At 37.3% G+C, this 25978-nt stretch overlaps 2 protein-coding genes across 5 annotated transcripts; one reads left to right on the forward strand and one right to left on the reverse strand.

Moving 5' to 3' along the window:
• Window positions 1-269: 269 nt before the first annotated feature.
• Window positions 270-12046, reverse strand: LOC122642965 (26S rRNA (cytosine-C(5))-methyltransferase NOP2B). The gene is made up of 14 exons (XM_043836590.1): window positions 11752-12046; window positions 11466-11638; window positions 11282-11345; window positions 11023-11156; window positions 10856-10939; window positions 10617-10691; window positions 10462-10533; window positions 10268-10341; window positions 6025-6077; window positions 4720-4829; window positions 1045-1113; window positions 862-936; window positions 424-516; window positions 270-353 (listed from the first exon to the last, which is right to left on the reverse strand). The coding sequence occupies exons 1-14, from the start codon at window positions 12005-12007 to the stop codon at window positions 270-272; spliced, it is 1416 nt and encodes a 471-aa protein (XP_043692525.1). The 5' UTR covers window positions 12008-12046.
• On the forward strand, window positions 4131-25871 carry LOC122642964 (oligopeptide transporter 1-like). 4 transcript variants are annotated; one of them, XM_043836589.1, is made up of 7 exons: window positions 4131-4140; window positions 9818-9827; window positions 11187-11198; window positions 23879-24482; window positions 24578-24833; window positions 24939-25121; window positions 25196-25871. In XM_043836589.1, coding segments are annotated over exons 3-7 (1668 nt in total). In that variant the 5' UTR covers window positions 4131-4140; window positions 9818-9827; window positions 11187-11197; the 3' UTR covers window positions 25820-25871. The 4 variants fall into 4 exon arrangements, with proteins under 4 accessions (XP_043692524.1, XP_043692520.1, XP_043692523.1 ...); XM_043836588.1 differs by lacking the exons at window positions 4131-4140; window positions 9818-9827; window positions 11187-11198 and adding exons at window positions 21416-21875; window positions 22048-22145 and having other exon boundaries at window positions 23910-24340; window positions 24440-24482; XM_043836587.1 differs by lacking the exons at window positions 4131-4140; window positions 9818-9827; window positions 11187-11198 and adding exons at window positions 21416-21875; window positions 22048-22145 and having other exon boundaries at window positions 23910-24337; window positions 24437-24482.
• The last annotated feature ends 107 nt before the right edge of the window (window positions 25872-25978 follow it).

Below are 25978 nucleotides of genomic sequence, written 5' to 3' on the forward strand. Positions count from 1 at the left end.
CCACACAACTAGTAAGTTAGAGATAATACAAGCAAAGAAAACAAGTCAGCATGTAGCTTCTCTTGTGAGAATTACAATTTTGAGGTGAAGTGATACCTTTGCCACAAAAAAGCCATCCATGTTGTGAACGTGGGGGTAAAAGCACCTACTCTTTTCTAGTGAGGGGTGAAACCGGTGCTCTCTAAAGTGCGTAAACCTAAGGAAGACAATGATCAGGGAGCAGAAAAACTACAGGGTTCATTTATAACTGGTAGTATGTAAAACTAGAGTTACCCTGGACGGCCAAAGTCTAGCCCACATGGCACCAACTGCACATCCCTTTTTCCGAGTGCATGGTCTATAACTGCTTCATTCTGAAAAGTTTATAGTTTAGAAAAATAAATACCATTACTGGTTCTGCAAAGAAGCGGTCTCAATACAAACCTCTGGAATCATTAATGAGCAAGTGGAGTAGACAATGTATCCCCCAGATTTGGAATTAGCATCCACCATGTCAATTGCTGCAAGTATCAATTTCTGCAAGGGAAACATTGGAGATCTTCAAATAAGTTCTAAACTAAGGAGGATTAACCATTAGACAGAACTAACCTGTACTAAAAAAGTAAGAAAACTGCTTCATGAATAAAAATAAAAATACTATGTCTTCAGGCAGGCCATCCAGAAAGACACCCAAAAGAGAACACTGGTAAAAACATCTTTGAAATTTCTTTTTGTGTAAAAACACTTTTAAAAGTATTAAATGGTGTTGTTTATCATAAAAAAAGTCAAGATCTCAAATATAGCAACAACACCCATGTAAACTCCAAATTTGAGCTCTCCCCAACCAACTTCCCCTCAGATGGAGAGAGAGAGCAAACATACCTTCTGTAGAAAAGCACATTTTTGTATATCTTCAGAACTTTTAGAGGCTTTGACAGACTCATCCTTTGATATAACCTGCAAAATCAATAACCCTTTCCTAATTTTCTAACAAGCATCCAATAGAGACGATAAAATTTTCCACAATAGTAAGTAGGTAATCAGATCAAGTATCGAATCACTTACTCCAGTTCCACTGCAGGGAGCATCCAACAACACTCTATCAACAGTGTTTAGTCCCAAAATCTTTGGCAGCTGAAATTCAAAATAAATTTCCTCAGAAATCTTGCCCAAAATTCACTAGACTTCTAGTGAAAGCTGACCACAAGACGAAAATAACACATAAGCAAGATTATATGCATATAAAAGAATTCTCCATTAAAAGAACTCAGAAAAGAGGCCAGGAAATGAATCAGGGTCTGATAATATACCATTGCCATTCTAGACCAAACATTCTACAGGCTGCATGTTCTGCAACCATTATAACAAACAGATAAAGAAATGCATCTATTGTATGTATAAAGCTACCCAATTTGTCACATAATTTTAGAAGCCAATCTGCACCCAATTGACCCGAGTCACCGACACTGGTGGAACCCGACAACCTGAGCAGTAAACTACAGACAGGGATGTTCCTGAAGTGTTTGAACCTATATCTGACATAGCCACAACCTCTATGGGTTTAAAAATAGCTCAGATTTGTGTATTCTAATCTCACCAAAGAACCAGAGTTATCAAGGGCATATTTGGAGCCCACAAATCAACGAAGAAATATATCAATTGATTCTCCCAACTTGACTTTAGGATCATATTTTAATAATTTTGGAGAATATTTCCATTCTCAGTGGCAATCAACAATGGAGTAAATAATGAAAATTCTGAAATTTTTTCTAGGGCAGAAACTTTATATCCCTCTGATTAAATAAATGAAAGAATGAAGTATCATTCAGTTCTTATTTTATGTCTTCATGATGAGGATTCTAGAGAAGATTTTGTTATGTTTCACTCAATTAAGATTTTATCAAGTTTTCTAAAATTCAACATACAAATTTATTATTTCGCCAATTAACTTTATATGGATTTGCTTCATTGGACTTCCTGAAAACATTATGCATACAATTCTTTGAGAAACTCTTCTATATATCTCACATAGGCACAATAATGATGTTATATATATTAGGTTCATTTTACACATATAAAGGTAAATTTAGTATATTCTGCATAAACAGTTCATTCTTTCATATCGGAAAAATCTTACTGTAACCGAAGTGGTGTAACCTTACTTTTTCACCTTCCAAGACAACACACATTTTTTTTTCAATTAGGGTAAATCCTGTCATTTCACATAAAAACTGCATTAAATAACTTTCAACTTTTTGAAAATCTTTTTTTGCCCCTGCATTAATAATGCATTAAATAACTTTAGGGAATAAGACAACAGGCAAAAAAAAAAGAAGGTTACAACTTCTTAATGCTGCATCTTGAATTTTCTTAATCATCAATTGCAATAATTCAACATTGATAGCAAATATTTTTTTATTTGTAACTTCATGTATAAAGATTGTATCCTCTATAAGTTATTTTATCTTTCCATTTTGTCCTGCACCTTGGGTCATGTTTGGCTCTTTATCAGGAATTTTTACTTTTAATTTAACCGAATCATATTATAAATTTATTGGCTAATTTGAATTCTAATTAATTCCATGGTTGATGCAGCTCGAGCTAAGGCTAAAGGGGAGAAGAAAGGCTAATCCTGGGAGGAGTCCAAGTTGTGGGTTAGATATTGTAGTTCTTTTTCAGTTTTGACTCAAGATGTGAGTCCCAGAACATATAGGAGTTTTAGTAGGTTTCTCTAAGCTGTTGAAGTAATAAATTTAAGTCCTAGATGAAGTAGGACAGTAGGAGCGGCCAATTAGGCTTAGCATCAGTTCTGTCGTTGAGTTTTCCTCCTGTTATTTGGATTTCCAACTCAGTTAAGATTTATTAGGTCTGAACAGCAATCTAAAGATAGGCCTTCCATAATTTACACATTAAGATTTATAGCTTTCTTTACATGCTTCTGCAGATTCACAGTTCTTCAACTTGAGTGAATTCTCAAGGACCCCTTGGTGGATTCTACCAGGGTCACAGCAAGTGGATTCCTGCCCCCCCCCCCCCCTCCCCCCTTCTCTCTTCTTCTATTCTTCTTTTTATTGTTCCCAAATATCTCTTCAACATCCAGGTCAGTTTTTTATCTTCTTAACACTTAGTGATAATCCTGTTTAAGTGCAACTATCCAGATTCTTAATTCTTTAAGTATCTGCTAAACTAATGATCAGTTTGAGCTAAAATTTGATATCTGAACTTATAAAACTATTTTCTTATAGTTCTGATCATTAGAACTAAGTTTTCTTGCTTAATATATCCATCTCTCACACTGCTCTGTTTGTTTTATTTTTCCATATTGTCCCAATCACATCCTCCATTTTACCAGAGAATTCACAGAAATTCTACCGATTGTTTGGCCTAAATATCCGGGTCACTCTACCTGAATTTCAAGCCCAGCAGATCAGTCCTTTGTAAGATATCAAATTTTCCCTTAATGGCCCTAATTTTACTCTTCTCGGTTTCCCCAATTATATCTGATTTTATATAATTCTCTATTATTACATTCTATTTTATCAATTCTCAATCCATTTCCTATTCCTGTCCTCTTATTCTATATTATCAGTTTCTCTATATCTGTCACTTAGATCCACCCTGCAGATCCATGGTTCCTAAAACCTTAATTCGAGGGCATTGGTCATTGGGTTTGCATTAATGTTCATCTCTATTATGCTCAATTTAAATTTTTTCTACTGCACATGTTTGGTTCTCTTGCTAGCCTCATGTTTACCACAACTTTTCTGCCTATTTTCTGTTATAACAATTAAAATGCTAAAACATAGTTACGGGGACCAACAATTGTTAGGGGCAACCAGGTGTGATACCTTCTAGTTTAACTTGGACGCAGGTCAGAATCGGGTTTGAAGTTCATCCTGGTCAGTATTCCGCATTCTAGGATGGTAAACTGATGCAGTTAAGATTGTCCAATCGGGTAAATAGAGCCATCAAAAGACTTTATTTTGGCCCATGGTTAAGTTCCATGGACCTTGGGCTTCTTAATTTTGGGTTTATTGATGTAATGGGCCTAATTTATAAGCCCATAAAGTGGGGGATAAAGTTAGTACACGAAATTATTAGTTGACTTGAGTGTTAGTTAGATTAGAATACCTAATGGTCCTAATATCTAGACAGAGTTCTGTTTCGAGTTTATTTACTTTATTGAGTGTGTGAGTGTGATTAAGAATACTTTTACGAGTCAAATTATGAATTTTAGAAGGTCTTTATAAGTGTAATACACCCACATCAATTAGAGATGATTTGAGGTAAAGAATATGAACTTTTTAAGAGTTTTGGTACTATTGAGCAGTGCATACGGAAATGGTATCCCAAACCTGATTTCTTTTCTTTTCTTCTCTCTTCTTCCTCCCAAGAAGATTGATCTCATCTTTTCTCTCTCCCCTTCTATCGATCTGATTTCTTCCCTTAACAATGCAGTTGTTTCCTTCATCTTAGATCTGATCACAGATTTGATCATTGGTCATGCTTGCATTCGAGATCCATAACCTGGATTTTCAGATTGCAATACAAACCCTTTCTTATATTTTACCCAAAGTATCACATTTTCATGAGAACATCTATCAGCATAACAACCATGTTCACAACAGGAAGAAATGTTCATTTTTCTCCCATGCAAATTTGAAATTAGTAAAGTATAAACAATTATCAGTTAGCATGTACTTCACCAGCTCCAAAAAATTTGTAGAATCTGAAACTAACCTCCTTCCCATCATAATTACACACAATGGTGTTTGTTACACCCATACGATGCAAGTTTGCAGCCAATGACTTGAGTCTAGGCTCCTTCAACTCATTTGCATAAATTATACCTGGAGAAGATTACATTCATGAATTAAAAAAGATGAAAAAATAAAAAGAAAACAAGAATCCATACTAAACAAAAAGAAACGAAAGTACTAAATGGGACCAACAAATGACTGCCCTTGCACAAAGATACTAAAAAAAAATTTAAAAGAAAATATGTGTGTGTGTGTATAACAAAGGCTACTAATCAAATCTTATGCAGGAACCAGAGCAGTTAAGTACGACCCAATCTTACACTGATTTGGTTGGGATATAAAAGAGAAGGATCTGTCTCTCCTTACAGTAGTAACACTGGATCTTTTCCATTTTTCTTCTATGCATTTGCCCCCGGGGGATGGGTGACGAAAACAGCTAGGAAATCCAGACCAGTTTCCTATCTTTTTTTTCTTTGGTGTGGGGGGGGGGGGGGGGGGGGTTAGGGGAGAAATGATAGGTTTTCTATCAAGTAACTTAAATAGGTGCTAAAAAAATTTCTTCCTTTTCTTTTGTCTCTGAAGCAACCAACACTGGGATAAATGAATCTCAAAAAATTGAAAAAGAAAAGAAAGATGGGAGAACACAACTTTTTCTTCAAACATATTACGAATGATACTTTTATTAATAATAAGGAGAAAGCAGGGACTATTAGCCAAAAAACCAAAGATAAAATTAAGGGGAAGGGTTTTGTGCACGGTTGTGCATGGTGCACGCAGATGCACAAAGCCGTTGGATGGGGATGAGGGTCTGCGGTGCACCCCCTTAACTCCATCTGACGGCTGTGTGCATGGTCACGACCGTGCACACAACCTTTTCCTATAAAATAAAGGCAAGAGCACAAAGTTGCTGGAAATGGCATGCAGGTTACTCAGAAGAAATGAATTTTTGCTTTAATTTTTTTTAAACTATAAAAAAAGGTGAATGAAGAATCGATACCTCCTACCTACCCCCTCCAATCCCCAAAAAAAGCAAGATTATTCATAAAAATTTACTGTACAATAACATTTGTGCTTTCTCAAATATAGGTATAGTTAAATTTTGACTACAGGCAATAGCTACAATACAGTGATCCAGAGTAGTCCTCACAACAAAATAGTTTTATTTGTGTTAACTACATTATTACCAAACTTAATATTTGAAAGAAAAAAAAAAGGGGAAAGTATCCATAGAAGCATTGGGAACAACAGACTTATGATAACTCATTGATTCAAACATTGTACATACCAGTGTTCTTCATAAGAGATGCAATATAAGTTGTTTTACCACCAGGTGCAGCCCTGTGACAAGTAACTGATATCAGGAAAACACAAAGAATGCTTAGATGATGCAGTGGCACTGTGACAGTTACCATATGCGAATGTTAGAAAATGGTGACATTGCCAAATTACTTTTGCAATCTTTTCCCCTTTCTTTTCTTAAAAAGAAAAATAAACTTCACCGTTAAGAGTTAAGACAACCAAATAATAACATTTATCTTCTGGTTTATTCCAGTGAAAGAAAATATCAGTGAAATAATTCACTTAACAGAAAATTATAAAAAATTAATAAATAATTTAAGAGTTCCATTGATGCAGTATCACTCGACCATAGTTGTCAAGGCGTCACGTCACCTAGGCATCCAGGCGGCTTTGCCTGGACTGGTGCATTGGTTGCCTAGGTGATGCCTTGGTGCCTTGCTGGTGTCACCTTAATTTTTGCCCCCCTTGACCGCCTTGGTTCGCCTAAGTGCCATGACAACCATGCATTCGACTGGTTGGACCAGCATGACCAAGTCTGGAAACCCAAACCCAGACAGAACAGGCCCAACTCGGGTTTTTGGTCCAATAGGGGTGGGAAGTAGTTTAATCTTTATGCCTTTATTTTATTATGTTGTTAAATCTTTTTTTTTAATGATTATGTGATTCCCTCTCCCCTGTAACTCTGAACTCTGAGATCTCATCTCAGATTTCTTCCCTTCTCTAACCGGCCCTTCACCAATTTGGTATCAGAGCCAAATTTTCTTCTCTTTCTTTCTCATTTTTTACGTTACTGTTCTATCGTAACAATACCAACAGCATCCTTTGTTGTTCGATACTTCCCCTCCCTCCCCCTGCGCTATCACCCTCCCACTCATCCCTTTGATACCCACAGTAAACCCCATCCTTTTGATTCCCACAACTCACCCATTCCTTCGACTCCCACAGCAAATCCCCTCCCTTCGATTCTCACAGACAACCCCTACTGCCTTCCTTTTACCCATTGACCTCAATCAACCCCCCCTCAACAGTTCAACTCCTATAGTGGTGAAACTGATACAAAAATTGACACCCACACTGAACATGTCGATACCCTCACCACAGCTGTCAGTTTTATCCAGACTATGAGTGGCATCTATGCAAGCTTCCCTTGACTGACTGGTGGCTTCAGATAAAGGAAAGAGTCTCATGCAGTTTGGGGATTCTTCCAACTCTGTCCCACAGGGCCCATCTCATGTTGCACCATTGCCACTATTGCCACCACCATCATATGGAGCTGGTCGACATGATGATACCCTTTACGGAGCTAAAAGAGAGCGAAGCTGGACATCCTCGATTTTTATGAGGATAACAACCCAGAACAGTAACTTGGATGGGTTCCCAGTTTAGAGACATTTTTTAGATGGTACAGGTTAACTAAGGCTAGAAAGATTCTATTTGCAAAGGCCACAATGAAGGGCATGACACGAGTTTGGTGGATCAAGCACCAACAATAGAATCAGACTTGAGGCATTGGGTTAGTAACTACTTGGGCCAAGATGAGTGAAGCCATGAACCAAAGATTCTTGCCTACTGACTACAAGCAACGCATGCACCTCAGGTTTGCACAGTTGGGACAAGAAAGCATGACAGTTGAGGGGTATATCGTTCGGTTTTACTATTTAGCTACTCAATCTGATTTTGAGTGGGATGAAGAGGTATTGGTGACACAATTCCTTTATGGTTTGCACCCTCATATCAGTGTTGAACTAGCATCCAGTCAACTGCCTACAATGGAGGATGGTGTACAGGTGGCATATCAGGTAGAAGAAAGTCTGAGGCGGCCATACCCTCAGAAGACTTCCACAGATACTTTCTCCAAGGGTGATAGTCTCAGTCAACAATAATCTTCTCCATAGGGAGAGTCATTCAACAGGCCACAGCTAGCTGGTCATCTACGGCACCTTCAAGGCCAAACTGCCCTTATTCTCCACCTCGAAATGGCTCCAACAAACCTCCTATGAAGCCACGGGCTGAACTACAGTGATTCTCATGCGAGAGGTATAGACACTTTTCTGCTCAGTGTCCTAATTGTCTGGTTTTTTCGCTTGATAAAGAAGAATTTATGGCTGCTGCTTCAGAAGAGAAATAGAGGAATAATCTAGTACTTTTGGAGTCAGAGCGCAATCCTGAACCTAGTGAAGTCAATGACAGCGATAGTGAGGGAAAGCCGCAACATTGTTACGGTCTTTGTCCACTTTTGAATATACACAAGGTTTCCAAAGATGATGATTGGCGTCGAAATAGTATTTTCCAGACCAAAGTGAGATGCAACAATAGTCTATGTACCATAGTAATCGACAACGGTAGTTGCACCAAGCCCGTCTCTAAAGACGTTGTTCGCAAACTCAATTTAAAGACAGAGTTGCATCCTAACCCTTAAAAAGTTGCGTGGATGAACAACACTAATCTTAAGATCAACAATCAGCATTTGCTCACGTTTTCTATTAGCAGGTTGATCGACAAAGTGCAATGTGATGTCCTACCCTTAAAGGTCTATCACATCCTCTTGGGGATGGAGAGACGCAACATTGTTACGTTCTTCGTCCACTTTTTACTATACACAAGCTTTCTGAAGAGGATGATTGGCGTCGAAATAGTATTTTCCAGATCAAAGTGAGATGCAACAGTAGTCTGTGCACCATAGTAATTGACAATGGTAGTTGCACCAATCCCGTCTCTAAAGACGATGTTCGCAAACTCGATTTAAAGACAGAGTTGCATCCTAACCCCTAAAAGGTTGCGTGGATGTACAACACTAACCTTAAGATCAACGATCAGCGTTTGCTCATGTATTCTATTAGCAGGTTGATCGACAAAGTGCAATGCAATGTCCTACCCTTAAAGGTCTGTCACATCATCTTGGGGCGTTCGTGGTTGTTTGATAAGAAGGCTCAACATTGTGGTCATGAGAACACTTACTCCTTCAAACACAATGGATTCGAAATGAAGTTCCTCCCAGCTAAGGACCTTCCGTCAATCAAGCTTCAGCAGATAGCAGGATCTTTTCTCCTCCAACGTCTCAAATCAGATGGTCTCCTTGGTCCTTGTCCAAACTTGACGGAGTCAAGTTCTTTTCAGAGGAGGAGAATTGATGTAGTAGCACTCGAATGGTTGGACTAGCACGACCGAGTTTGGAAGCTCAAATCTAGATGGAACCAGTCCAACCCGGGTTTTTGGTCCAATAGGGACTGGAATTAGTTTAATCTTTATGTCTTTATTATATCATGTTTGCATTGGATAGGATACGCAGGAATAGGTTAGTTATGTTGAACTCTATTTTAGTTTTAGAGTTGGATTAGGCGGTATAGTTTGATTGCAAGTTAGTTTCATTATTTCAATTAGGACTCTTTTGATTTTTGTCTAATTATACATTGTAATCCAATGAAGGGAGCACAGATTTGAAAACAGAAAAGTGTCGGTTGCTCAACTTGAGTGTGTAATGATTATGTGATTCCCTATCTCCCTTGTAACTCTTTACTCTGAGATCTCATCTCAGATTTTCTTCTCTTCTCTAACCGATCCTCCACCGTCCATACTCCTAGACCATGACTTATTCAAATCATACGGATCAATACAAAGCAAGGTTTTATTCCAGCATGAAATGGGTATCAGGCTGGCTTAAAACTGGAAAGTCATTGAAATTTTAAGATTTATGTTGAAAACACAAAAGAGAATTACTTAAATGTGAAAATAAGAAACTCTTAGTTTTCCTTTTCTTCTATTGAAAAAAAATATCCTAGAATTTAAATCGTATCTAGGTTTCTCTTCTATGTCTCCTATATCTCTACCAAGTTCTTATGCTTTGTCCTCAACTTTCCATTTGAACTCAAATTTATTTATTTTGTTTCGCAGTGTGAATCTTACTCTAGTGACCATTGTACTCTGTATGAATTCCTAAAAGTTCAGCAAATTCACCAAGATCCCCAACCATTAAAACCCAATTCAAACCCAGTTGGCCTTCAATCTCATAACTAAGAAATGTCAAGTTTCTAAAAATAAAATGGAATGCCAATTTTACTTAGTTCTTATTGCTGGTAATTGGATTTAGACTGCATTCTCACAGTTGCGATATAAAAGGATCTGCAATCTAAGAAGAAATTAAAGATTCAAACCTTGCAAAATCTTAGTGAAATGGTTGGAAATATGGTGCTTAGCATTAGTTAGTTCCAAACAATATTCGATAGACTTACGCCATATCTACAATTTGTTCCCTTTCTTGAGGAGCGAGGGCTATAACTGGCAAAAAGGAGCTTGCACTTTGTAGCTGTGAGCAAAAAAAGGAAAACGATATAAGATCTGAACATAACAAGTAATAGATACATAAAAACAGTGATAACTGAAACATTTTTAGAAAACTGCAGCAAGTGCTTGAAACAAGAACTACCATGTAGTAGCCAGCCATATATTCAGGAGTCGCACCAATTGGTACTTGAGAATCATACACAACCAGTCCAACCTGCCAAGATGCCACTGACTTTAAATTCCTGATAACAGAAAAGTAAATTTGAAGACTGGGTGAACATACTGGAAAAGCTTTACCTTCGACCACTTGCTTAATGGATCCAAGTTTACCCCTCTGTTTATCAACACATCAGCCAAATCCCGTCTACGTGTCTGTATATAACACGAAAGTTATTTCATAAAGAGACTTTTTTTTCTTGGGGGGCTGAGGAAAGACAGTTTGTTGATCAAATAAAAGTGAAAACTGGCGATAAGTCAGTGAAATACTACCTATATTATTAAAATATGTAAAGAACATTGAACTTCCCACTTTTTTCCTTTAAAGTATTAGTTGGTAGACAAATTGGTCTAGGCTTTTCAAAAGCTTCAATAAGCTCTACAAGCTCAACGACTGGAAACATCTGCAAACAGAAGACAAGAAATTGAAAATCGACACTAAAATAAGATATCACAATTGCCAAAAGAGAATTGTGTTAGAAAATACCTCGACCAAAACGCTAATCAAGAAGTCATTGTAACCATGGTAAGAACCCAAATCCCTCTTAAGTTGGTCAGTGTAATCCTTCCGTGTTGCTCCCTCTTGTCTTAAAGACTTAAAATTTGAAAGAACTCGAACAACTAGGAGCAGAGGATCAAAGCATTGACAAGTCAACTAAAAAAGTTGGGAGAACCGGATAAAAAAAAACACACAGAAAGAAAAAGTAAAGGCAGCTAGAAGGAGCCACTACACTACACATACTCACTTTCTTTTATCCTCCGTTGAAGATTCGGAAGATCGGGGGGTCGTTGTGCCTCTTCTTCAAGCTCCTAAATTTATTCAGAAACAAACATAATTAAGCTCAAAGCGAGATTTGCAATCCACATAAACAGCAGCGTACCATGGAAAGAGAGATATAGAGAGAGAGAAAAGACTATAAGAGAGTAAACCTCTGGAGTGGGCAAGCGGAACTCGTCCGATTCTTCTTTAATGTTAAGCTGCAATTCCTCTTCTGCTTCTTCTTCTTCCCTGGCCTTCTCTTCATCGATTGCTCTGGACTTCTCTTCTATAGTTGAGTCTCCTGAATCAGAATACGAGTCCGAATCTGAACTCGAAACCTTCTCTGCAGTACATAAGCCAGCCAGAACTCAATAGTCAATACAGCATTCAATTCCCAGAAGAAAAAGATACAAAAAGGAAGAGCGCTGATAAAAATTAATTCGAGAATTAAAGGACCTTCTTCCTCGCTTCCTTGGAGAAAATCCTCGGCGAAGACATCGTCACCGTCGGAAGAAATTTCAGAAGCAGAGTCATCTCCTCCTTTTTCTCCTTCTTCTACTTCGTGCTCATTTGGGCTATCAGAATCCTCCAGAAGGTCAAGCTCTTTCGGCGGTTTGTCGGAGAATGAATCCTTCTTCTGCTTCTTCTTAGGTGGATGTGTAGGTTTTTGTGGCTTTAGGCCCTTCTTCTTGTTAACGGCAGCCCCTGCCATCGAAACTGTTTAGAGAGCACAGATGATCTTGTTTCGCAGTTGATATTTGAAGTTTAAACAAAGAAACGAAGTAAGAAAAGACTAACAGAAACAGAGTCGGAGAGGTTTAAAAACACTCACGGTCCAAGTTCCCGAACAAAACCCTACACGCACTATACCTGCAATAGCACAATCGGTCTGAACCGGTCGTGCATTTCCTGCGCCCAGCCGCATGAATTTACCAATCATGCCCCCAATGAAATAAAAAATCTCATTAAGGTAAATCCTCATGTGCGCACTCTCATTGACGATTGACCCCACACTAGTGCTGTAGTGCGGTGGGATCTATCTCTCCTCCAGCGGTGGGAGTTGGAGGGTCCAGCCCAACAAAACATGGGAGTTTTGGTCATTTCACAGGTGGGCCCCAAGCTCTCGCCATGGTTGGAGGAGAGCCAAATTGAGTGCAAGTGCTACACGACAACAAATATCATGTTCTTAAATTAAAAAAAAGAGGGAGTTACAAAAGAATAAAAAAAAAGAGAGAAAGAACGTTAATCGGTGCTGCAGCGTGGCATGTACCTGCACCCTGGCACAGTCATACACGAATTGACCGGCGCACCCCTGGAAAGGCAAAAAGGGCCAGGGGTGCTCCGATCATTTCGCATGCGGTTGTGCCTAGGCGTAGGTACACATTGCGTTGCGGCACCGATTAGTAGTCATTTGCCACCAAAAAAAAAAAAGGGAAAAAAAAGGTTGTTGGTTGCATGCAGCTTGTGCCCAGACATAGGAAGGGTAAAATGACCACCTTGCCCCTATGAAATGAAATATCTCACTCCTATTGAATACCCACCACACGCATTCTCATTGGCCCTCACGTTAGTGTAGGGGCCACACATCCTAGTAATGATCCTCCTCTCAAAAACATAATATTTTAAGTTCGAGATGTTTGACTAACATTTCTTACATTGTCCTTTCTCTTATTCTCAAAAACTATAAGTTAATATAAAAAAATGTTTTCAAAATAATTTGAAAGTAATTTATCATCACGTAATTCTCAAAAGCTTACATTGTCATGTATGCTTTTGAATTATACATATGAAATGATAAGATTTTACATCCCTTAAATAAAAAATATATTATATTAAAAAGAGCAAAAAAATTAAGATTACAAATCACGTAGATTTTAGAATATATTAAGTTGCTTAGATTTTTAATCATGTAGATTTTAAAACATATCAAGTTACTTTTGTTCAGATACCTCAGTTTGTCACCCTGAAGATATGCACGACAATGATAATATGATGACGATAATGATTGGGATCGAGTTTATGGTTTTGAATGTCTTGTATCACTCCAAGGTCTGAGCTAATGATTTGAACCATCTTAAAATGGTCAAGATTTTGAAAAATTATCAAAAAAACATGTTTGAAAAGGTTGACAGTGTCAAAGGAAAGTCAAACAACCTTCAATTAGTTTGTTACTAAAAGTGCTTTTTTTTTCAAAATTAAAATCCTTGCATTCAAAAATGGTTAAAAAATGACTTTATTTGACATTGATTTAAAAAAGATTCTATTTATGGGTCTCATGGAACCCACTTTCAAATAGTTTTTCAGTATATTTTGACTAAAATAGTTTATGATTTTTATAGTATTAGATAGGAAAGTTCGTAATAGTCGTATTGACAGATATTGTAAACCTTATATTTTGAATTGAAATTGCTTAGCCCTAATCCTAATTTATCCTGATATACCAAGCCTGTACTTGGGCCCAACTGCGCAAGAGACTCCAGCCCCTTGGGAGGGCTCAACGCCTCAACTCAACATAGAACCCAAATTTCATTACGTATTAATCAAGTACTCCTATGTCTGAGCACAATAAACAGTACAAAATACAAACTACATGGCAACCTAACTCCAAGTTAAAGGGTCGGGTTAGGTCAGACCCAGAATCGGTAGGTTCGATCGAACACCTGACGAGCTAGGACCCCACACCGGGACTACCTGATTGTTAAACTTGCCGGGCTTAAGCCTGACATGTTTAGTAATTGGGCCGGGCCTGGAATTGAAACCCCTAATGAGGAGGTGGTGGTGGTAGGTCCCACATAATGTAATTAATGAAAGAATTGAATAAAAAAAATGTAAAAAGGGGAAGAAAAAAAAAAAAACATGAACAGAGAAATGAAGGTTGTTTTAGGAACTCCGGTTTTGTTTTCTTCTTAGGCCCATGAAGGCATGAACAATAATAACCTTTAGGGATTACGTAAATGGATCCTCTCCAATTCCCTAAAGTGTGTAGTGTGGCAGTTCGGGGTGGAGATGTCAACACCTGGCAGTTTCGGATATCCAATGATCCGATCTAGTTCATTGACTTTCGTTTTATTTTTTCTTTCTTATCGAGCAATGTTGGATGTCCGAATTGCTAGCACATCTCCACCCCGAATTGCCGCATTGCACACTTCTAGGGAATTCGAGAGGATAATTCTCCTTAAGTAAATCTTTTAAAAATTGGAATTAATAGGTGTAAAACAAATTTCTAACCTATTTATCTTGTAATTAATTTTCTTATCTAGTGGATCTAAGAAATTTTCCCTTTATTATTTGGGAGAGGATTCCCTACACTGCCTGAGTACAGTTTCGAGCAAATGACGGAGCCTCCTTTGGAATATAACAATAGGGGGAGAGACATTTATGATATATCGACCACTCACATGTGACATGTGATGGGGTGTGTAATTTCATTTTTGGACGGGCATGTCCAAATCTTTTTTCTTATTATTTTCAAGAATATTCATAAAGTGTTATAAGGATTATGGAAATGGCTTAATGTTTCCTACGACACCCGCTCAAAATTGAAACTACAATGTAACACCAGTAAAAATTATTCTAAATCCCCCCTATTTGAAGGAATTCCCTAAATACTTCCCTCCTTTTAGTGAAAGTGCACATGGGTGTCGGAGGAAATCCCTTTCCCTAATAAATATAGAGAATTAGAGATGTTAGGTTGTTTTTTTTTTTTTTTGGGGAAAGAGAGATGTTAGGTTGTTCAATGTGTAAGAAAGTTTACCAAAAAAAAAAAAAATGTGTAAGAGAGAATGCATCCAGCCGTTGGGCTGTGCCATACATATCCCTAGACATGCATCGAGATGTGTGTGACATAGTCCAACCCTTGGATGCCCCCTGGGTACTCCCTGGAGAGGAGCCGGATTCTCCCCACATAGGCCGTGAAGGTCTCATTAACTTTTCTGTGAACCATCAACTACCAGTAGGGTAGGTACACTGACCCATGGATAAGGCAATTTTCCACTTTTAGGATGCTCTTTATTCAGATATGATCCTCTACTGACCCATCGATAAGGCAACTTATCTCCTTCTCTCACTCCATGCTATATGACAGTTGGCCCTTTGGGAAATCATTTTAAAATTGTAAAATTGATCTCATATATCAAGCAAACTTTAACCTCCATAAATGTAGAGAGTCTATAGTTTCCATACTTTCCCAACAAGCCAAGTGAAAATTAATGGACACCCTAGTAAAGTTTCTGATCTTTTACTTGGTGGTGTTTCCTACGCACACCAATGGGTGAGCACGTCTGGGTATCTACATTGGGGGCAAAGGCATCATTTTTATGGTACCGTGTGAGAGGACATAGGAAATACCACCACGTAGAGATCTCTTGTCTATCATACTATCATATCATATATCATATACTATATTATAAGTGTAGAAATTCAAAAGTCATGGCAAATCTTTTCATACAAAAAATACCCTTCAACAATATCAATAAGTCAGAAAAAATACCCTTCATTAAATATTAATTTTATTATTATAATTAAATAAGTTTACATTGAAATTTGCACAACTTGAAATAAGTTTACATTGAAATTTTCCTTTTTTTAAGGTAAGTGGATTTAAATTATTTAAGAAGTTAAGAATGAGTAGTAATAGTGATACGACTATCAAAAAAAAATATTTAATTATTAATTATTACTTTTATTATTAAAATTAAATAAGTTTGCATTGAAATTTGCACAACTTGAAATAAGTTTACATTGACATTTTCCTTTTTTTAAGTAAGTGGATTTAAACTATTTAAGAAGTTAAGAATGAGTTGTAATAGTGATACGACTATCAAAAAAAAAATTTAATTATTAATTATTACTTTTATTATTATAATTAAATACCTTTACAGTGAAATTTGCACAACTTGAAATAAGTTTACATTGAAATTTTTCTTTTTTTAGGTAAGTGGATTTAAATTATTTAAGAAGTTGAGAATGAATATATAGTAATAGAGATATGACTATAAAAAAAAAATGACTTTTCCATTCTTCCAAAAAAAAAAAAAGAAACGACTCTTCCTACTAAAGATTACTCTCTCTGTGTCTCCCTGCTTTAGGAATCGGTATCCTAAAAGGGGATACCCATGTTCCTGAACACCCATGTTGCTTTTGTTGTCCGCCTGCTTCCTCCGCATTTTATGGCCTTCAAGGAAGGAAAAGAGAAATAATTCTTGGTCTTGGAGTTGGAGATGTACAGGGTCATACTCATATATATTTAGGATACATTTCAACCTATTCTTCCATTTTTTCTCTTGACTTGGGTCTTCGTCAATTGAGTCTTGCGGAAGAGGATGAAAGAGATTATTGGGATATGAAAAAAATTAAACAATAACGAAGTCATAGGCAAGAGACATGAAAGTTTCTTTCAACCTTTCAATTACTCCTGTCAATGGTCAGCCCGTCCCAAGGTCTAGTGATTCCCTCTCTACTGCAATGAGCAATGAGTGATGACCTCATTTTGCATAATTTGCTATCTATCATCTCTCCACAATTTCTCTAATTTCCTTGAAAATTCCACCAAAACCCAATGAAAATCTAAGATTGTAATTGAGAGAGATTGATTGAGCTTCTTTTGTTCCCAGTCCCATTCCACATGTCAGGAGTGGTTACTCTCGCCCTGCCCTTCTTTTTTTTTTTTTTTTTTTTGGGTAAACCCATTGTTCCCCCTTAAAGTCTTGGAACCAGACAAAAATTGAAATTGTAAAAAATGTGGCTGCCTTGATTGTTATTTCCAATTCTTCCATGGTCTGAGGAAGTGGATGGATTCAGTGGAGAGGGTTATAGGAATTGCGGGGGCAGAGAGGATTCAGATCCTTTACTGTTGAGCTGCCCCGTCTTGCCGTGTTGTGCAGACACAATAAGGCGGGAAATGACAGCCTTACCCCCACTTGGGCAAGTTGTTGGATTTATGTGTCCATCAAACCCGATTCGATCCGGTTCAATCCGGTTTTACTTTGTATTGAACCTTTATACATTTTGGTTTAATATTATCACATGCAATATAAACTTTTTGAGCATTATGTGTCTGTAAGTTTTACTTAAAATGGTAGTCACGACTAGGGTTTGGGTTGGACACATTTATCATATGATCGTCGCATTGGGTATGCCTAGACATGTGATGTCAGGGTACGAATGCGACAAAATATATCTCAAACAACAACTCCATCAGTAGCAATAAAAGAAAACATTACAAAATAAAACTCAAACTCAACTTCGTACTAAACCCAGTTGTTAACTAACTCCAACAAGATAAAATAAAGAATACAATTTAAATAAAGGGAGAGGGATTACCACATTGGCACCGTGGGAGGAATCTGCACACCAGACCAATCAATGTTCTGAAAAGGGTATCAACCATGTGGAGCCGCATTTTCAAAACAGATGAAATAAACTTAAAAAAAGACTTGTGTAGAGACCTCAATTTTGTGTGAGGCTGGAATAAACTTCAAAGCATGAAATTGATCGGATGGTTAGGATCATATGATTATGTTGGCCCAATGCCAGTCTACCTCAGATAATTTGTTAGGGCAGGTTCGGTATGAGGCTATGAGCATGCACTGTTCCACAAAAAACACTCACTCACTAAAATGAGTGTTTTCAAAAAAAGATAACAATAAATATATACACACAAAATTTGTGGGACTAACTCATGTTGTAGTAGTGAAATATTATGGATAAATTTTTCATGCACGGTGTGGTGTAGGAACTGTACAGCCATCAATTAAAGAAAAATAAAAAGTTGTCGGTGGTTTTTGAATGGAAAAAGAATAAGTGGGGTTTTATTGCACGATATCGGATATTGTATAGGTCATAATTCAAAACATAATTAAAAAACTATTAACAATTTGAGAAACCCACCTTATCTGATAGGTATATTTATTTTATTTATTTATTTTTTCAACTTATGATATTCTTGTTTCCATGACAAGTAGGAAGTTTCACCAAGATCCTTCTGGTAAGTATTTTTACTTTTGCAATCATCTCCTTATATTTTTCCATAGACTGTCTATTTTATTTTTTACATTAATCATATGATTGTCATAGATCTCATGTAGAATACGATTACTCTGTGTAGTAGAAATAAAAAAAATAATTTCTAATTCCATTGTTGTTGTACAATAAACAAATTAATTTCTAATTAGTCTTTGTAGGGAAAATGTCAAATTTACTCTACATTAATCAACTAAAGCCTTACCAAAAAGTTTGGAAACTGAAATTGATAGTATTGAAAAAATACATCACATATTATGACAACCCAAAAGGATTAGGAAAAGTACAAAAGATTATTTTCATGGACGATGAGGTTTGTTTATTTAATATTTAAAAGTAAAAATTTAGACACATTCAAAAATAAAATAAAATTCATGTCAAATTAATTGATTAAATATTAATAACATTTTATTTGCAGGTTTAATAATTCAGGAACAACTAATGCTTAATAATTCAAGAATAGTGTTCTATGTCGACGAAGAATAAGTTACACATTTTGTAAGTGTCTTTCTTTTACTATTTTCTGCAGTGTTTTGTATTTCTTTTTTATATGTAATGTATTTTATAAATTGGATTTTGGAGAGAGCTAGTCTATTGTTTTATAATAAATTTGAAGACTTTAATAGGAATGACGTAAATTACTCGACTTCATTTAGCTGATTCATAAATGAAACAAAGCAAACAACTTTACTAGTAAAATAAAATAAAGTTTCTGTTCAATATATTAAAAATGGTGTTATCAATTTCCAATTCAAACCGGCTGAATTGACCAAAAAATTGGGTCGAACTCTTATTGGTTTGAGTTTTGATGAAATTGGTAAAAAAATCAATTGGATCAGACCAGTAACAACCCAATAATGAACATGTTAAGTTAACCCAATAAAAGACCAAATTGAATCGGACCAAAATCGAAACCAACTGAAGTCAAATCGAACTTTGTCTTGACAATTTGGTTTTGGTTTGGCCAAATACTAGACTGAAATGGGTTCATAGTTCAAAGCGACTAAAATCGGACCAAACTGATTGATTGACACCCCTAACTAAAACTACCAATTTAACAAGAAGTCTAACAAGGGTCATCTTTACACTTTTATCTTACCTAGCTATATATATATATTCTTGACTACCATTGTCCAAAAATTATGAAACCCATTTCACTTACAAGTATATAATTCATTTTGGGTTATAATCAAAGTCCTTGACCTTAAAAAGAGAAACATTCCTCATAAATAGTTTCGTACCTTAACTTGTTGAGCAAAAAGAGTAAAGCTTATTGTTCAATGTTACAGATTGCAGCAGAAACATGCCTTTCCTGGTCACTCCAACTGTGGTCCAACAATACAATACCAGAGAACCCCACTTAAGAATTTTTATCCTCTCAGGTTCTCTGCCCGGTACAGTTGTGGGGTGGACCCCACCTGGGTAGTGTATTCGAGCAGGGGTTAAGTAGTCATTTTTGCCCCCTTATGAGAGGAACCGGACAACTTTACCGAACAGGGAATCTAAGAGGATAAAGATTCCACTTAGCCACCCCACCATTTGACCCCAACAACCTTAACTTAGCTAAGCTTTCCTTTAATTTCCCTTTAATTTCCTAACTTTGTGTGAATTACTATAAGTAAATAAGATCTTTTATCTGTTACTAAATAGGATCTCAATACTTAAAGAAGGTGATTAATGTGAAAATTATCGATTAACAAATGAACCTGGACATAAGAAATGAAAGGCAACATAAATATTGCCTTAAAAGCTCCTGCATATGTGTAACTCCCCTACTCCCAAGCCGTTTTACCTCTGTTAATTTCCATTTGTTTCCTTGTAAAAAATTAACTAGGAGAAATATAATTTTCTTACTTTATTGTATTAAGTTTTCCTTGATTCCTTCATCCATGATGAAGGCCGGTGATGTGATCAACTTCCAACCTCCTATTGTTTATGGTTCAAAATACTCTTCTTTAATCCAATCAGAATGTTATATCCAGTGGTTGAAGAGATTCTCTCTTCACCATGGATGAAAATAATCTCGAAAATAAAACAATTTGAAATTTTGTCATAAGGTTCATCTTTTCAAATGTTCTTCAATTGAATCTTTTGTTTGTTTTTTTAAAATAAAGTTTGTCCTTAGGTACAAATATTGTATTTCTTTTTTTTTATAATTATTTGATTATCCATAAAAAATCTCTATCTCTATCTGGATCGATTGTATTAAGTTTTCCTTGATTCCTTCATCCATGATGAAGGTGATCGATGTCCTTCATGAGGTGTGAGATTTGCTTCTGACATATGAGACTCACACTCTATGAACGATGAATTCCTGCTATAAAAAATTTTCACATGATAAACTGATCTTGACCTAGAGATTGCAAGGTCATAACCTGAATCTTTGGCCCCTCCAGTTCCTTGCCTGGCCAGTTCCCCCAGTGCCTCTAATAGGAGGAGGTGGGGAGGGGGTGCAATGATAAACCTACCCCTTCCCGAATACTCTGACCAGGTGGGCCCCACATGTGAAATGACCACCCCACCTCTGTTTTTCTTGTCATTTAGTGGGGCTAGACAATCCATCTCCAGCCACGGCTAGACAGGATGGAAAAAGATCCTATCAATCTGGGCAGCGTCAGAGGTGAGGTGGTGCGCATTGACCGCCTTACCCCTGCTCGGGCAAGGCACTCGGGTAGGGATAAGGCGGTAAATGCGCACCGCCTCACTCCTGGCGCTGCACATGTAACCTAGCTGCCCGGATTGACAGGAGCCGAGTCCGGTCCCGTCATGACCTTCCTTCGAATCTTTAGAGTGTGAATTGTGTATCACGTAACATTAATTATACATATTCCCTATAATCCATTTATAGTAATTCCTAGCTGGAATCCAAGAGAATCTCATTTTTCTTGTTATATAGGATCATTGCCCTCTCCATAATAAGTTACAACTACTTCTCCATCAGTAGTCCTCCCCCCTCCTCCCTCTCTGCAACTGCAGAACCATTTCAAAAACAATGGCGGTTTCACTTTCAACTGATGAGAAAGGTACCCCTCTCTCTCTCTTTCTCAAGGGCTATTTGTGTTTTCTCCCCCTTCCCCTTCTCACTTGTTTTTGGGTTATTCTATGTAGTATTTGTAGTAGAAGAGGTGAACGATTGTCCAATAGAGGAAGTCCGGCTAACAGTTCCAATCACCGATGACCCGACGATGCCGGCACTGACATTCCGAACATGGGTATTGGGTATTTGCTCATGCGTTATGCTTTCTTTCATAAACCAATTCTTCTCGTTCCGTCAGAACCCAGTGAGCATCGGAACCATTTCAGTCCAACTAGCGATCCTTCCAATAGGAAAGTTAATGGCTGCAACGCTGCCGGAGAAAACAATAACGGTGCCGATGACTGGATGGTCATTCTCATTGAACCCAGGACCATTTAACATGAAAGAGCATGTTCTTATTACCATTTTTGCTAGCGTTGGAAGTGGTGGCGTTTATGCTCTCCATATTGTCACCATTGTCAAAGTTTTCTATAAGAAGGAAATCCAACCCATTCTTGCCATCTTGCTAACCCTAACCACTCAGGTATATGCATATATCTCTGTTCACTGCTTACTGTTACTGTTCGAGTAGAGCCACCAATTAATCCGGCAAGTTTTGCCGGAGTAATTCGGTCTTATAAATTGTTCAAGAAATTACTAAATGTGTTCCTTACTCTTCTTCTTCTTGGTTTTGTTTCCTTTTCGGTGACAAATAGATGCTTGGATATGGTTGGGCTGGTCTTTTCAGGAAGTTCCTTGTCGATTCACCCTACATGTGGTGGCCAGCCACCCTCGTCCAGGTGTCTATGTTCAGGTGATCTCTCTCTCTTTCTCACACACACGCACACACCTAGGAGCAAAGGTATTAACCGGTTCAATTTGGTTCTTGTTTCGAATTTAAAGGATTTCGTTAGGTTTTTGTTTTAACTTAACATTGAATTGAATTGGTTTTCTTTTTTTTTTTTTTTTTTTTTTGTTGTAAACGAATTTATTCAAAAAGACGTGAAAGTTTCATGGATAAAGGATTACAGTGATCTTGGACACATGGATCGGAAACGGGTCAAACCGTCCTACATGTCACGGACAGAGCCCTCCCTGCCAGAGAGTTAACTAAATTGTTAAACTCTCTTGGAACAAACAAGAACTTACATGATTCAAAGAAAGACTTAAAATATAAAAGAACTCTATCCAGGATTGTGTGACTGACACTCCCATGAGTCTACCTCTCTCCTCTTCATATGAAAAGACGTCTTTACCCCCTTGTTTTGAGACGGAGAGAGATAGACATATGGGAGGTGTAGGCCACACGGATAGAAAACTATTTTCCATGTTTTTTTAGGGAAAAAGAACTATCTCCGGGAGTGTGGTCTACACACACACACTCCCATGAGTCTCTCTCTCTCCTCCCCATATGAAAAGGTGCGCCCTTGTTTTTTAAGAAGGAGAGGGATAGACACATGAGAGTGTTGGCATAGGCCATACTTTCAAGCAAAAAATTGTTTCCATTTTTTTTATTATTATTAATTGAAAGGTTATATTGTTATTGTTGTTTATATGTTTTAATTTTTTATTCAAAAGATTTGGTTAATTATATCTCTTAATTTTTTTATGTCATTTGTTTATTCTTATCATAATTGTTTATTATAATCATAAATGGCTGAACTTACTATGTATATCAATCGGTTTAAAGGGTTTAGTTAAATGGGTTATCATCGGTTTAAACGATTCGATCCAGTTTAAACCGTTTAACTAAATAGTCTCAATTTTGAAACCAAAATGAACCATTTATTAAAACGTTTCACGTTTTGGTTTGGTTTTGACACCCTTACCTAGGAGTGCCAAGTTTAGACCGAATTGGTTGGACCGATCGGTTCAGTTCGGACTGAACTGTTATTGGTTTGGTTTTACGTTTGGGTTTATGGAATATTTGGTAGAAACCGAAACCAAACCAGACCAACTGAATGCACAGATCAAAACTGAAAACTAGACCAAACCCAATAAAACCCTAGATTGAAGTATTTTTATCTGCTCCATTTTCCCAAGTTCCTCTAATAGAGGGGGTGGACCCCACCTGGATAATGTGTTTGGGCAAGGGTAGGGTGGTCATTTCTGCCTCCTCTATTAGAGGAACTTGGGGAAATAGACCTACCCAAGAAATGGAGCATATAAAGGTCCCTAGACTGAACCGATAGTATTAGCTAAGAAACCAAAAACCCAAGAGTTTCCCATTATTATTATTATTATTTTTTTAAAATGTATATATGTGAACTTGGAACTGGACTGGACCAAACTCAATATTAGCCCAATTATGAACCAACAACAAAAAGCTGATAAGAAACCAGACCAAAATTAAAACCGACCGAAACCAAAGACAAAACTTTCTAAACAATTTGGTTTTGGATTCATCTAGTAACCTATCTAAACCGATTCAGCCCGAAAAAACCAGACCAAACCGATTGTGTGCGTATAATTGTAACTTCCAATTGATAACCTTCTTGGGCTTGGATGTTGCAAGGTCTACATCTTGTGTGTGTGTGTGATTGTAAGTGATTAACCTTCTTGGGCTTGGATCTTGCAGGGCTCTACATGAGACGGAAAAAAGGTTAAAGGGTGGTTTGACAAGGCTTCAATTCTTCCTCATAGCTCTTGGCTCAAGCTTTGCTTACTCTGTTATCCCAACTTATTTCTTCCCATCATTAACTGCACTCTCTTTCATTTGTTGGATATGGCCCAAGTCAGTCACAGCCCACCAAATCGGTGGAGGGGTACAAGGTCTGGGCCTCCTATCATTTGGACTCGACTGGAATGTGGTTTCATCCTTTTTGACAAGCCCATTAGCCTTCCCAGCCTTCTCCATAATCTGTGCTCTTGCGGGTGCCTTCCTCTCACTTTATGTTTTAGTCCCCATCACTTACTGGTCCAATGCCTTTGAGTCCAAGCGGTTTCCAATCTTCTCAAGCCGCACATTTGATCATTCTGGAAATCGCTACAATGTCACTCGGATCTTGGACCAGAAGACTTTCACTTTCGATCAACAAGCCTATGATAGCTACAGTAAGGTCTATCTAGGTGCCATTTTTTCACTTACTTATGGTCTGAGCTTTGCGACATTAGCTGCAAGTCTCTCCCATGTGGCCCTTTTTAATGGAAGGTAAGTTAGTAAGCAAGAGATTACTCTTACTCTGTTCTAACTTTCACACAAATTATAGATTGATTAGTAATTTTGAAGTTAATTTCATTTCACAGATCAATTTGGCAACAAATGAAGTCAAGCATACAAAATAAGTCTGGAGATGTCTACAACAGGATAATGAAGAATTATGATTCAGTCCCACAATGGTGGTTTTATACAATCTTTGTGGTAGTGCTTGCACTTGCTATTTTTGCTTGTGAAGGTTTTGGTGGAAAACTACAACTTCCTTTCTGGGGTGTTCTATTAGCCATCTCTTTGGGTGTAGTTTTTACATTACCCATTGGTATAATAACAGCAACAACAAACCAAGTAAAATCTCTCTTCTCTCTTTTTCTCACAGACATAAACACAAACACTTAGAGGACAACTTATGGCTAACTAGTTTGTTATGTTATGTTAACTCTTTGTGTGCAGCAACCTGGGTTGAATGTGATCACAGAGCTAATTATTGGTTATCTTTATCCGGGGAGACCCATTGCCAATGTTGCTTTCAAGACATATGGTTACATAAGTATGGTGCAATCAATTTTTTTCCTTTCAGATTTAAAGCTGGGACACTACATGAAGATCCCTCCTAAGTCCATGTTCTTAGTTCAGGTAATTGTTTGTTTTCCAAGTTTATGTTTTTTTATTGATGAACTGATACTGAAATCTATGCTTGGTTTATGTAGATGGTAGGGACATTGATCAACAACATGGTCACATTTGGGACAGCTTGGTGGCTTCTTACTACTGTGGAGAACATTTGTGATGTTACCCAATTGCCAAAAGGAAGTCCATGGACATGCCCAGGTGATAATGTCTTCTACAGTGCTTCAATTATATGGGGTGTGGTTGGTCCACTTCGCATGTTTGGAAAGCTTGGTGTCTATGCAAAGTTGAATTGGTTTTTCCTGGTTGGTTTGATTTCACCAGTGCCAATCTGGTGGTTAAGTCGTAAGTTTCCACAACACAAATGGATTAAACTCATCCACATGCCCCTCATCTTCTACAATGCTTCTGCCTTTCCAGAGGTTAAGGCTGTTAACTATTGGACTTGGGGTGTAGTTGGCATCTTCTTCAATGTTTATGTGTATAGAAGGTACAAAGGATGGTGGGCTAGGCACAATTATGTTCTCTCAGCAGCTTTAGATGCAGGGGTTGCTTTCTTGGCTCTCCTTGTCTATTTCTCTCTCCAAATGAATGATATCTTTGGTCCAGATTGGTGGGGTGCAGATGAAGGAGATCATTGCATTTTAGCAAATTGCCCTACTGATCCAAGTATTTTGGTTGATGGCTGCCCAGTTGTGTCATAAGATTATTACTTTCTTTCTTTTAATTGTGTTTGTGTATAAAATATTATCTATTTAGAATGTTCTTAGGGATAATTGAAGTTAATAGGCTGGGAATTGATTAGAATCCTAATCCTATGTAATCGTACTTATTGTATGTGAATATGAACTCTTTCATCATTC

The sequence above is a fragment of the Telopea speciosissima genome, chromosome 10 (genome assembly GCF_018873765.1).
Source record: "Telopea speciosissima isolate NSW1024214 ecotype Mountain lineage chromosome 10, Tspe_v1, whole genome shotgun sequence".
Lineage (NCBI taxonomy): Eukaryota > Viridiplantae > Streptophyta > Magnoliopsida > Proteales > Proteaceae > Telopea > Telopea speciosissima.